The 12,711-nt window shown below is 44.2% G+C and overlaps 1 protein-coding gene across 1 annotated transcript in view; it reads left to right on the top strand.

Annotated features, from left to right (window-relative positions):
• The first annotated feature begins 1,313 nt into the window (after positions 1 to 1,313).
• The window catches only part of RYBP (RING1 and YY1 binding protein), a 71,698-nt gene continuing 60,300 nt past the window's right edge, over positions 1,314 to 12,711 (top strand). The window contains exons 1-2 of the mRNA XM_059940190.1: positions 1,314 to 1,428; positions 2,213 to 2,338. Of these exons, the coding sequence (XP_059796173.1) occupies positions 1,397 to 1,428; positions 2,213 to 2,338 (158 nt within the window). The 5' untranslated portion in view covers positions 1,314 to 1,396. The remainder of the gene's footprint in view (positions 1,429 to 2,212; positions 2,339 to 12,711) is intronic.

Below are 12,711 nucleotides of genomic sequence, written 5' to 3'. Positions count from 1 at the left end.
CCCCCCAACTTCTAGCATTATCCCTTGAGCCTGTCCCTACCCCACCCAGGGCTTCAGCCCAGCCAAGCCTTTTATCTTATCATCTGTGGTTTTCCCCCTACCACGATTCCCTATTGCCTAAGGCCAGAGGGGCCTAGCCAAGCCTTTTATCTTATCATCTGTGGTTTTCCCCCTACCACGATTCCCTATTGCCTAAGGCCAGAGGGGCCTGAGTCACGTTCAAGTCAATTTGGCAAGCGTCCTTGGAGCAGGGCAGAAAGTAAAGGGTACTACTTGTTCCCCGCCTCTAAGAAGTTTCTAAAGCAGGGGAAATGGTGCACAACCCAGGCCCAGTTATAATAGTTCTCAACCCACTACTTTGTGTTGGTCCTTCCTAAGTGCCAGGCACTGACCTGCCTGCTTTTCGTGCATTACGTCTCTGAATTTTCCAAAGAACTTAAGGAGGATGATTATTAGCCTCATTTAGGAGATGAAGGCGCTGAGACATAAGGCTTAAACTGTTGGCATGTGGCTGCCCGGATCTGAACAGCAGCTTCCCTAGGGAAACGCCCTATTTAGGCTCTGGGGGGTTCAAGCAGGAGCTGAGTGTCGGGCCTTGGCGGACATTCAGTTGTGCCACACCCTTTACGCACAGTTCCCTCCGGCGTCAGGGGCCTGGGAAGGGGCTTCGGGGCGGTGTATCGGCTGGAAACAGGGACTTCACGAGAGGCAGATACAAAGCTCCGCGTGGCAGAGGAGCAGAAGGGCGCAGGGGAACCCGGGCCAAAAGAGGCCCTGCCGGCTCCCGGGGCACCGCAAGCCTCGAGGCGTTGCGAGCGTAGCGGCTGTTGCAAGCCCCAGCGGCGCGCGCAAACTGCGCCCAACTACTTCCCCGGGGCGGCTTCGGGGCCCGGGGCCCGGCGATAGTCCCACGGGTCGGCCGCGCGAGGCCCGAAGCCCAGACCCGGCACCCAGGCGCGGCCACGTGCGCCCCGCCGGCCTCGCACGCTCCACCGCGCCGGGCCGCGGGGCCACCGGCAGGCACGCGCGCCCCCAGCGCGCACACACTCCCGGGCACGCACACCGACGGCCCGGCCCACGTCCGCCACGCCCCGCCCTCCCCCGCCCCCGCCCTCGCGGCGCCGGCCGCCGCCTTCCCATTGGCCGCCCGGCGCGTGACGCGCGGCGCCCGGCCCCGCCCCTCGTCAGTCACTCGGCGGAGGCGGCGCTGGTGGGGACTAGTCTCGTCCGGAGACTGGCAGCGGCGGCGTCGGCGGCGGCCGGAGCTCGAGCCCCAGCGGCTGAGGGCGGGCGCGGGGGAGGGAGGGGGGCCGGTCCGCGACGACTCCCCGGACGGCGTTTCTCCTCCGAGCAGCGCCGGTTTCGGCTTTGGGGGGGGCGGGGGTACAGCCCATCCATGACCATGGGCGACAAGAAGAGCCCGACCAGGTACCTGCTCCGAGCCGAGGGGGCGGAAGGGGAGGGAGGGCTGGGGGCGGGCGGGGGCCGGCGACGACTAGGCCCCGGAGCCACCCGGGGCGGGGGGAGGCGCTGCTAAGATGGAGATCCGGGGGCGGGGGGAGGCGGCGGCGGCGGGCGGTGGCGGCGGCGGCGGCGGCGGCGGGAGGCGGTGTCGCTCCCGCTCGGGGCCGGCGGCCGTGCGCGCCGCAGCCATGGCGGCTCCTCCTCAGCCGCCCTCCGCCGCCGCCGCCGCCGCCGCCGCCGCCGCCGCCGCCACTCCTCCCAGACAAAGGGAGATTTAACCAGGTGGGGAGGGAGGGAGGGAGGACGCGAGCATGGGAGGGGAGAGGGAAGGAGCCGGCCCACTCCCCGCCGCCGGCCTCGGGCTGCCCCTGCGCGCCCCCTCCAGATCCGGCCCGCGGCTCCCCTCCCGGCCCCCCCAGCCCCACGCTCAAGTCCACAAGTCCGCCCGCTTCCTGCGCCCGCCGCGGCCCTTCCCGGGGCGCCGCCGCCGCCTACTGTGCGAGGCAGCACGGCCCGGGCCCGGAGGCTGCATGGTGCCGGTGGGGGCGCCCCGTTCCCTCCCCCAGTTCCTCCTCTCGGCCCCGAAAAGGGTGGGTGGGTGGTCGCCAGGGCGAAGTTTCCAGCGCCGGATTCCTGCGAAATTACGACGGCTCACCAGCGCCTGTGTTTTGCTGTCTCTCCCCCTTTTTCCTGCTCCCTGACTCTTCCCTCCCCTTTCCCCCACTCCTCACTCCTCTCTCCTCTGAAGGCCAAAAAGACAAGCAAAACCTGCTGCAGACGAAGGCTTTTGGGATTGTAGCGTCTGCACCTTCAGAAACAGCGCCGAAGCCTTTAAATGCAGCATCTGCGATGTGAGGAAAGGCACCTCCACCAGGTACTTGAAGCTCTGTGTTACCTTTTGTTATAGGACTTTTTTTTTTTTTTAAGGTGGGGGGAGAGGGTTGTGAGCTCTACTTTCTGCCTTCTTTCCAACTTGTTGATTACGGCATTTTCTGTACGTGCGGGGTGGGGTGGGGGGGATGATGTCGGTTTGGGTTGTGTATATTTCATGTTGGGTGCAAAGCCTCATGTTCACTGATTTATGGGAGGGAATTTTTCCAGGTTTCGTCTTGTTTCAAACAGACGCTGGGTTTATTTGACACTTGTATCCATTGGCTTATTGGTATTGGCTCCAAAAGAGAGGAAGCTTTGCTATGGATTGTAGGACATTGGACCTTTTATTTTTGCCATGTGCAGAATGTTTTTAATTTGCCTGTCCTGAATTATTCTTCTCTTCCCTGAGAAATTTGGTGGTGGTTGTACAGTAACGCGGTGGTTGTGCTTTTCCTGTCTTGAACTGCAAATGTCTTTTTTTTGTTTTCCTTGCACTTGAAGATAAATGCTGGGGTTTGATAAAGTGCATTTTTTGGAAGACTGAACTGTCAGTGTGTGTGTGTGTGTGTGTGTTTCTGATTAGCTTATGAGGAATGGTGATGGAGGACGATTTTTGCAAAATGTAGAATGAATAGTGTGATTATACTGAAGTTTGTGTTTAAAGCTTTATTAAAATGAAAAGAATGTTGAAGGAATTCCTCATTTTAGTGAAGGTGGTTAACTGTGTGGTATCAAAACGAGTTGAACTACTCCAGATTTAACATTTAGATATACTTGAATGAAATGTAGAAGCTGATTTTGTAGTCTTCTGTCATCTTTTAACTTGTAACTGGAATTTGTTTCAGTGATTAGAGTTTGAAGTTAAAAACTATTCTTTGTGTCATTTAATGGGCAGACATTGGGGGGGGCTGTGTGTGTTCGTGTGTGTGTGTGTGTTTGTGTGTGTGTGTGTGAGAGAGAGAGAGAGAGAGAGAAAGCAAGACAGAATGAGTGAGTTCCTTGGGGATCTTTAAAGTTGATTGCCAAAAGTCTCATTTCATCAGGTACTTGTTTTCTGAACTGGTGGCATTCCAACATGACCGTGTAGTAACACTGCACAGTTCTAACTGGTTATTGTTCTTTGATTAAATGAATGTGTCCTGTTAGGATTTCATTGCTTTATTTATACCTGGGAATAAATAGGGTATTGGGCAACTTTGTCCAATTACTGGTGGAACAGTTCTGTGAATTCCACTAACTCTAAATACTGAGACTTTTGAATAAAAATATTCCAGAACTAAAAATATTTCCCCATAGGTACTTCCCCCCCCCCATGGGTACTTTTTAAAGTAAATTCATATCAATATTTTGTATTATCATAGAGCAGATTTAGTTAAAATAAGCAACACTCATTGGGAGCTTAGTAGATTTTGTTTTGCTATCTAAAACAAGGAATTCCGTCAAATGGCATGAAAGTTTAGAAATGTATTTGTTATTTAAAGCAATAGTGATTGTATTTTATTTGAGTAATGTTTTTTTATATGTAGAATCCCTCAGAGGCCAAACCTCTTTATTGTGGTTTTGCTTTGAGTGTTACCGTAGATGATGTTAAAGTAAATGACTAGGAAACTCCTAAGAACTTGAAAACTTCACTGGTGAAGAGAAACTTAAAGCAGATTCAAAAGTTTACATCCAGTGTATTGCTGGGAACAATTATCTCATAATAAAGTGCATTTCAGTTTCTACACATATAAAAAAAATCTGACTCATCAGCTCTTTGGAAGCACGTGGAAGGTTTTGATTTTAAAAACAATATAGATGTTGAAAATTTTTTCAGAGTCACAGATGACAACATTGGAATTGTTTTTTTAACAAATATATTAAATTACTAATAATGAAAATGTTTCAGGAACAGGATACTCACCTACTATCTTTAAAAGTCTGTGACTTTTTTAGGTCTGTGGTTGTGTAGGATTTGAAGACAGATTTTAGAGATCTGAGGATTTAAATTCTTACCAACTCATGATACTTTTACATAACTTAATTTCATCTTGGTTATTGTCAATATTTTTGTGTGTTAGATCTGGAAGTCTTTATAAAAGATTTTGTTCTAGAAGTCATTGATCAAAAGGCAAATAACATTTGGCTTTCTTATGCTGTGAATGGGTTTCATGTGGAAGGGTGAATTTCACAGGTTTTCCTCCTGTGTTGTCCAGCGTATTAACTGTTGGTTAATTTTTCTGTGACACTAGTTACTACTGCTTTGTTTTTTTCCTGGGCCTTTTGTGTGTGTGTGTAATTTTCTTGATACAACAAAGATTTGACGTTTGTTGCCTTGTATAGTTTTAATCAGACTTGGTATTGATGGCAGTAGAAAACTTGTTGGGTTTTGGATGCTGGGTAATAGGCAAAAATTAGTGATTTTTAGAATAATTTTTAAGTAATAAAAGGACTTCTAACCTGTTGACTGGCCTAGAAATTGGGTGTTATTGCTCTGAGCTGATGTTTTGTATTATAGCAGGCTCGCTGGTTGGGTAGCCGGTGGTAATTCTGGAGTTTGTTCATCATTCTTGTCACTGTCGTTGCCATCATCTGTCTACCAGTCAAGCAAGGAAGTCAGCTTTGAATTAGTGATAGTCCACTAGGACGTAGAGCTGTATTTACTCTTTGAGAATAGAATTGATATCCTCAGTTTCATTAGGAAAATATTGCCACTCATCCAAAAAACATTTATTAAATTACTAGGGTGTGAAAGAGTCTGCTCAAGACATTGGGGACGGGAGGCGGGTGTTGAAAGGTTGGTAAGACATGTATAGAAATGGCCGTAATCCAAGTTATAAAGGCTCTAAGAGAGGTATAAATAACGCGCTACGAGGAGGTCTGAGCAGTCTGGCTTGGGCATCAATTAGAAGAATTCCCCCTCCCCTCAATTCTTCTGGATAAGAAGAATTGATTTCTACAGAATTAGCTGCCATCTTTCACTATTATTGCCATGTGTACCAGATAAATTTAATTCTGTGGGTGGAGTCATGAAAGTGATTCAGAAGATCTTTTCTTCTTTTTGTAGCAGCTTAGAGCAGAGGGTCAGAAGTTCGAAAGGAACGTGTTAAGGGAAGAAGGAGACAACACTTAATAGGCTACTTGGAGGTTCAGGGGGCAGTGGAGAGCTTTATTTTGGATGTATTACCAATTTTGTTTTGGGTCTGTTTAGTTCTTAAATACATTCCTTTTTCCACTTATACTGTTCCACTCTCTACCCTGCTGTTTTTTTTTAATAGCTTTATCCAGACATAATTTATATACCATACGATGCACCAACTGAGTAAGTGTACAATTCAGTGATTTTTGGTAATTTTAAAAAGTTGTACAGCCATCACCACAAACCAGTTTTAGTACATTTCTATCACATTGAATGGCTTCCTCATGCCTCTTCTGTGATAACACTTTTACTAAGTCTTTAACACTAGAGCGTGGAGGAGGCACCTGCAGCTGAGAAGTTCGCCTCCCCACCGTGCTGATGTACTCTGAGCCTTTCAAGGTAGTAAATAAAGGAGTGTCTGTGGAAGGTGGTGGTGAGTGGGAAAGAAACACTACCCCCTTCCCTAGGTAATAGCCAAAGTAGTATTTCCCAGCCCACTTTGCCTGTCTCATGAAAGAGGATATCAGCTTTTAAAAGGAAGAAAACCAACAAAACCACAAACTCACAAATTTACCTAACCGTTGTTCTGCTAAGTTGAAGTTTTTGAGTATTGGGCAGAGTAACTTCCTAGACATGGTGATAAATGAAATATATTTTACTTTTGGTTTTGTTATTTCTCTGAATGCAATGATTGCTATTGTAAAAATTACTAAAATATTGCTGCAGTTCTTCTTGATTAGTGGTTCTTTGATAATAGTGCTGCACTGAATACTATTCCCCTGAAAAATGTACTGTATTTAGAGTTTTTACAGACAAGTAAAAGTGAGGAATTTGCTTTAGATGTGTAATAAGATTGTGTGGCTTAAAAAAAAAACCAAAACTCTGGTACTAAGGATATTGAATGGGAAGTTGGTAGTACTCAGTTGTTTGTGTGTAAAATATTTTCCTTGTCCAGGAACTCCCTGATTCTTTGCAGTTGTAACTTTGGACTTTTTCTCCTCTTAAATTCAGATACCCTGACAGTTGAAAGTCTCTTGACTAGTCATGAAGTACTTTAGAAGTTTTAGGGGAAAACACACATATTTAGTGAAACGTGACAGTTTTGATCTTTGCTGGAAGCTTCAGAAGAGCATCATCCTGTGGTACTTTTCGGATAGGAAGCCTCCCAGAAAGCAGAGGGGTGCTTGACCTAGAGAGGAGCCGGGCCCTTCGCCGCAGTTCTGGGTCATTCGCCACAGTGGTTCTGCTCCTTAGGCCAACATTGGCTTTATTGTAGTGTTTGTCTTTTGTAAAATTTCTCCATAAAATACATAGAAAAATTACCGGTCCTCCAAATCATCAAACCTTGTCAAACCTTTTGGCCTCGAAGCTGATACAAAAGCAGGTACAGGTTTAGAGATCACTCTTACCCAGAAACGGAGTGATAATTTATTTTGTGTTTGCTATTACACTGGACTTAACTGATTTATTAGTACTGACTTGATCTTATGTATACTTGGTGACCTTAAAGTAAATTACCTGGGTAGTTGACAAGTTTTCATTGAGCACACAGACATCTGGGCTTTGGGTGTACAGTGGTGTACAGACAGATGAGATCTTTGTTCCTGTGGAGCTTAAAGTACTATGGCGAGGACAAGAAAATAAACAAGTGAACAGAAGAATAAGATCATTTCAGCTAGAGACCAGTGCTCCGAAGAAATTAGAGCAGAATAGGGAACTACTGAGTGGTGAGAACTGGGCAGAGCGACTGCTTTGTAGACAGTGTCGAGATACACATTTGCCTTTTTAGGAAACACTAAAGCTGCTTTCTTTTGGAGCAAGGGGATAGTTATTTCTGGAGGTTTACCTGTGCCAGTTAGCTCATTTGGTGGGGGACAGTTTATAGAGTTCGAGCCTTTCTGCATAGGCTACTGAACTTTTAGCTACACATTGTAGACTAAAGTCTGGCCAGCTAACGTGCCAGTATATCCTGTTGCAGTTGACACTTGAACAACTGGAAGGTGAGGGGTGCTGATAGCTACCCCCCTGTGCATAGTTGAAAATCCACGTAACACTTGTCTTTTGGTATCTGAGGGGCATTCGTTCCAGGACCTGCCACGGATTTCCCCGGCTGCTCAAGTCCCATAGTTGGTCTCCATATCTGCAGGTCTGCATCTGTGGATTCAACCAACCACGGACTGTAGTATGTGTTTATTGAAAAAAATTAGTGTATACGTGGACCTGCGCAGTTCAAACCCATGTTGTTCAAGGGTCAGCTGTTACTAGGATGGGAGGTTTTGAATGGATTCAGTATGTATTATTTTTTCATGCATCATGTATTTATTGTGTGCTTCCGTAGATGCTGAAGAAATTCCAAGTGGCTGTGGTTTACGAAAATAGTTATCAGCACTAATTCGGTTCCTTACTACTTTAGGGAATAGTGGGTCTCCAAAAGTCTCCTTTACAACTTGAAGTAAAACATTCTACAATCATTGTGGTTCTCATTTGCCCTCTTGTCCCATTGCCAGGGCCTTTTCTCTTTGTGACATCTTCCTTTATACTTCCTATCACTATCTCTCCTCCTGTTTTTTCTTTTTTTTTCTTTTTGCCTGTTTATTTTTAAGTAAACTTTTTGAACTGTAGCATACGTACAGAGAAGTGCACAAATCATAATTGTAAGGCTTGATGAACTTTCACAATGTGAGCGTACCTGTGTAACCAGTACCCAGATTAAGAAACAGAACATTACCAGGATCCCAGAAGCCCCTTGTTCACTCTGCAGTCACTTCCCCCTACCCAACCCCTATCCTAACTTCTGCCACTGGAGATGAGTTCTGCTTGGTTTTGAACTTTATTTAAGTGGAGTCATACAGTATGTGCACTTCTGGGTCTGGCTTTTTTCACTCATTCTTATGTTTGTGAATATCCATGTTGTGTGTGGTTCTTGTGTAGTCAGTCACTGCTGTTTTATCCTAAGAATATCTTAGAGCTCAACTCTACATACAGACCCGTAACACATTGGAGAGATGGGATCTCTCTGCACCTTCTGTTCATTACCTGCACAGTTGAACACAGCCATCTCCTCCCAGCAGCAGCATGAAATCCACACATCATTAGGTGAAAGGAATAAAACCTGGTGTGTGGAACTTTCTGGGGTATGCAAATGGAGTAAACTTCTGGCTCTCATGAGTAATATTGTTCATCAGTCATTTATATTTCAGGGCACTGGTTGAATAAACAAGGAACCTAACAAACTTGTTGAAAAGATAAGACCATAAAAAGATAGCCAGTGGTGTGAATGCAGTGGTAGGCATGGAGTGAATGGGTACCTGGTAGAGACCCTAAGTGCTTTTTAGAGGAGGTAGAGACAGTATATGGGGTATGTTGCGGAAGGCCTCACTGAATCTGAGGTTTGAACTAGGCCTTTTTCGTTCTTGGATGTAGGGTTTGTTGTACAGGTTGATACAAGTTAGTTAGTTCTTTGCCTCCTACCTCCTTTTTAACTGTTCGCTCTCCTTAGATGTCACCCATACCTTTCCACTTCTGTTCACAGGCTGGTAATTCCCAGATACTATTTATTAACCACCTGTCACCACCCCCATGTACACATACACGTGACAGACAGATCCGACTGGTTCTTGGGCCTCTCCATTTGGACAGCTTAAATTATCTCCTGGTTCTCATTGCTTTTAGGGTAAAGTCCAAATCCTGAGCATCGCAAGGGACTCCTGATTTGGTCCTCTACTGTTTCTTTAGAATTTCTGGAAGCAGCCTGCCACCACCCCATCTGCCCTCCACACATAGCATGTGTGTGTTTCATACCAAACTGCTTGGTGTTTTCCTAGCATGGACCGTGATGTCTCATTTCCATACTTTCACACATTCTTTTCCTCTGGATTTCTTCTAAAATGCCCCTCCTTCCTTGTAGCCTGGCTGACTCTTACTTGTCTTTCTACGTGTCTCTGGAAGCCTTTTCCAGCGCCCTACGATCATGTATACCTCTTCATAACATTTGAACTGTATTTTTGTTTGATCACCTTTGTTATGTTTTCACCTTCTTTTTGAGGGCACAATCTTTCTTTTCGTATCTTTTCCTGTGTCTGTTGCAGTGCCAGGCACTTGGTAGGGGTTCACTCAATGTATGTAGAATAGATGAAGAGTGGAAGTTTGGAGTCGCCTTTAAAACTGTTGCAGTTAAGAGTTCTGATACATATTCTTGCACTTTGGGGCTTGTGTCTTGTCTGTAAAGTTATTGGATTACGGGAAATTTGTCTTTATAAAGTATGTCCTTAAGAAGTAGTGTTCTCATTTTTCTGATTTTGTTTTCTAAACATGTTCTAGAAATTAAACACAGACTTTACAACCTTGGAGACCTTGGGCCATGCATTTAAAGTGCTTCCTGGAGTGGTGTTGGGCTTCAGAGCTTTAGCACACTTAACTAAATAACAATAACTGTGATGATTCTTTTTCCTTTTTTGTTGCCCATTTAGTGATTTAAGCTGCCGAAAGTCATGTCGAAAAGTGTGCTAATAAAGCAGAGGATCAGTCACGTTGTGGAAAACCAGTTTTGAGGTGTGATAAGGAACTAGGTGGGTGCGCTTGTAAGCTGGCACCTAAAGGGAGTTTAAAAATGGCTACGGAACATTTTGGGTGTTCTTGGAAATGTTTTGCTACGCTGTTCATTGTGTTAAGTTCTGTTGTGTTAACATACCCATAACTTGATAGTTGTACCTTGTACGTGGTATACATTACTGTTATTTGGATTAATTACTGCTGTTAAATCTTGACTCATTAATTTATGTGGCTATTTTTTCATTTCTGTGCAGTGATTGACACAGACTGTGGTGCCAAAGATGAATTCTCCGTAAAGGCATTGCAGATAAACTCCCGTGTTACTCAGAAATCATAAATACAGGTTTTTCTTGACTTTAAATGGGGTTGCGTCAAGATAACCTGTAATAAGTTGTCATAAGTTGAAAATACCGTAAGTCAAAAATGCATTTAATACGTACACCTAACTTGCCAAACATCACAGCTTAGCCTAGCCTACCTTAAACGTGCTGAGAACATTCACAGTACCCTATATTTGGGCAAAATCACCTAACACAAAGCTTTTTTTTTTTTAATTTTTTAAATTTATTTTTGGCTGCATTGGGTCTTCGTTGCTGCGCTCAGGCTTTCTCTAGTTGTGGCGCACGGGCTTCTCATTGTGCTGGCCTCCACTGCTGCGGAGCGCAGGCCCCAGGCACACGGGCTTCAGTAGTTGTCGCTCGTGGGCACTAGAGCGCAGGCTCAGTAGTTGTGGAGCACGGGCTTAGTTGCTCCGCGGCATGTGGGATCTTCCCAGACCAGGGCTCGAAGCCATGTCCCCTGCATTGGCAGGCGGACTCTTAACCACTGTGCCACCAGGGAAGCCTATTTTTAACAAAGTGCTGAATATTTCATATAATGTATTAATACTGTACTGAAAGTGAAAAACAGATTGGTTGTCTGGGTACAGAATGGTTGTAAGTACATCAGTTGTTTGCCCTGCTGATCACGTGGCTGACTGGGAGCTGCGGCCCCCGCCTCTGCCCAGCATCACCAGAGAGTACTGTACCACAGATCTCTAGCCCAGGGAAAGATCAAAATTCAAAATTTGAAGTGCGGTTTCTACTGACTGTGTACCACTTTTGCCCCATTGTAAAGTTGAAAAAGCCATCATAAGTCAGGGACCATCTGTAGTTGAAATCACAAGGTAAACAGATGAAATTTTTATTTTTAAGTATGATTAGATCTTTATTCCTCCTCTCCTTTCCTCTCTTTGTCAATTTAGAAAATCTATTTAAATTATCATTTGACTGGGAAAAGAAACTAGGAAGGGGGGATGTAAAAGAAACATCTTAAAACTTGTTCAAAACATTTTCTCTGTAATTTCAGATTGTAAGCAATACAATTGAAGAGGAAACTTTTTGATAGCCTTTGGGAGGGACAAGAAATTAAGGGTGATATAGGATGTCAGTTTCATCAGCTTATTGGGTCTTAAAACACAAAAGTGCATGGTGGTTTCTCAGAGGGAGAAAACAAACCTGGTGACTGTTTTCTAACAACAGATCAGATTTCATATGTAGGCTATGAGGTTTTGATTAAGTAGGTCTGGGGTATCCTGAGAATTTGCATTTCTTACAAGTTCAAGTCCAAGGTGATGTTGATGCTGCTGGTGTGGGGAGCACACTTTGAAGACTGGTTTAGATGACCTTAAATTCTCCTTTAAAGAGAAGCCAGCCACGCTTCCTCATGAAGCTGAAGATCGTTTTTGATGTCTGTTTTGGAAAAATTATGTCTTGGTATTTTGAAGTGAGCTTAAGAGAAGTAAGTGATCAACGTTCTAGGAACCAAGTTTTTAATCCAGAGATGGCATTAGAGGTGATTCCTTAATTAATAAATACGTTGTGTGAAGTATAGGAATTGATAAATTGGGGGACCATATCAACTAAACTAGTTTAATTTTTACATCCTAAAATCAGCAGTTATCTCGCATTACTAACACTTGGCTTGAATTTCAGACGTTTATTTTAAAAACCTATATTTTTGCAACATAAGTTAGAGAGACAGAACCAGGTCTTAAAATTAGTGAACCAACATTCCAGTAAAATGTTGGCAAAGAACATGAACAGGTAATTTATGAAAGAACTGCAAATTAAGTTAAGAAGTGTGGGAAATGTATACAACCTTCCCATTATTCGAATAAATACAAAACAAGGTAACATTTTTTGCAAGTAAAAAATTAAAGATTAAAAAAAAGTTTTTAGTGAGGCTAGGAAGTGGGCATTTTCACAGACCCTTGGGTGGGTGGTGTGTAAGTTGATTTAAATTTTCCAAAGGCCATCACGGCAGTTGGTAGCAAATGCCTTTAAAATATTTGTATCCTGTTCCCCAACAATTTAATTTACAGGAATATGTGTGATCTGCATGTGAAAATTCTGTGTATGTATATTAATAGCATCGTTATTTTAACAAAAGATGAAATTACCTACATAGGAATCAACAAGGAATTGTTAGAAACTATCGAATAGCCATAAATATTTTGCACCTCTTAAAAATGGTTTGAGATCTCTATCAAGTGGTGGTGGGAATGTAGAATGGTACAACTACTCTGGAAAATAGTTTGGGCAGTTTTTTATAAAACTTACCATATGACCTAGGAATTTCACTCCTGGGCATTTATTCCAGGTAAATGAAAACTGATATTCACACAAAATCTGTTCATAAGTATCCATGGCAGCTTTACTTGCAAT

The sequence above is a fragment of the Balaenoptera ricei genome, chromosome 11, assembly GCF_028023285.1.
Source record: "Balaenoptera ricei isolate mBalRic1 chromosome 11, mBalRic1.hap2, whole genome shotgun sequence".
Taxonomy (NCBI): domain Eukaryota; kingdom Metazoa; phylum Chordata; class Mammalia; order Artiodactyla; family Balaenopteridae; genus Balaenoptera; species Balaenoptera ricei.
Note: the sequence above shows the minus strand (reverse complement) of the source record. Positions and strands in the feature narration are given on the sequence as shown.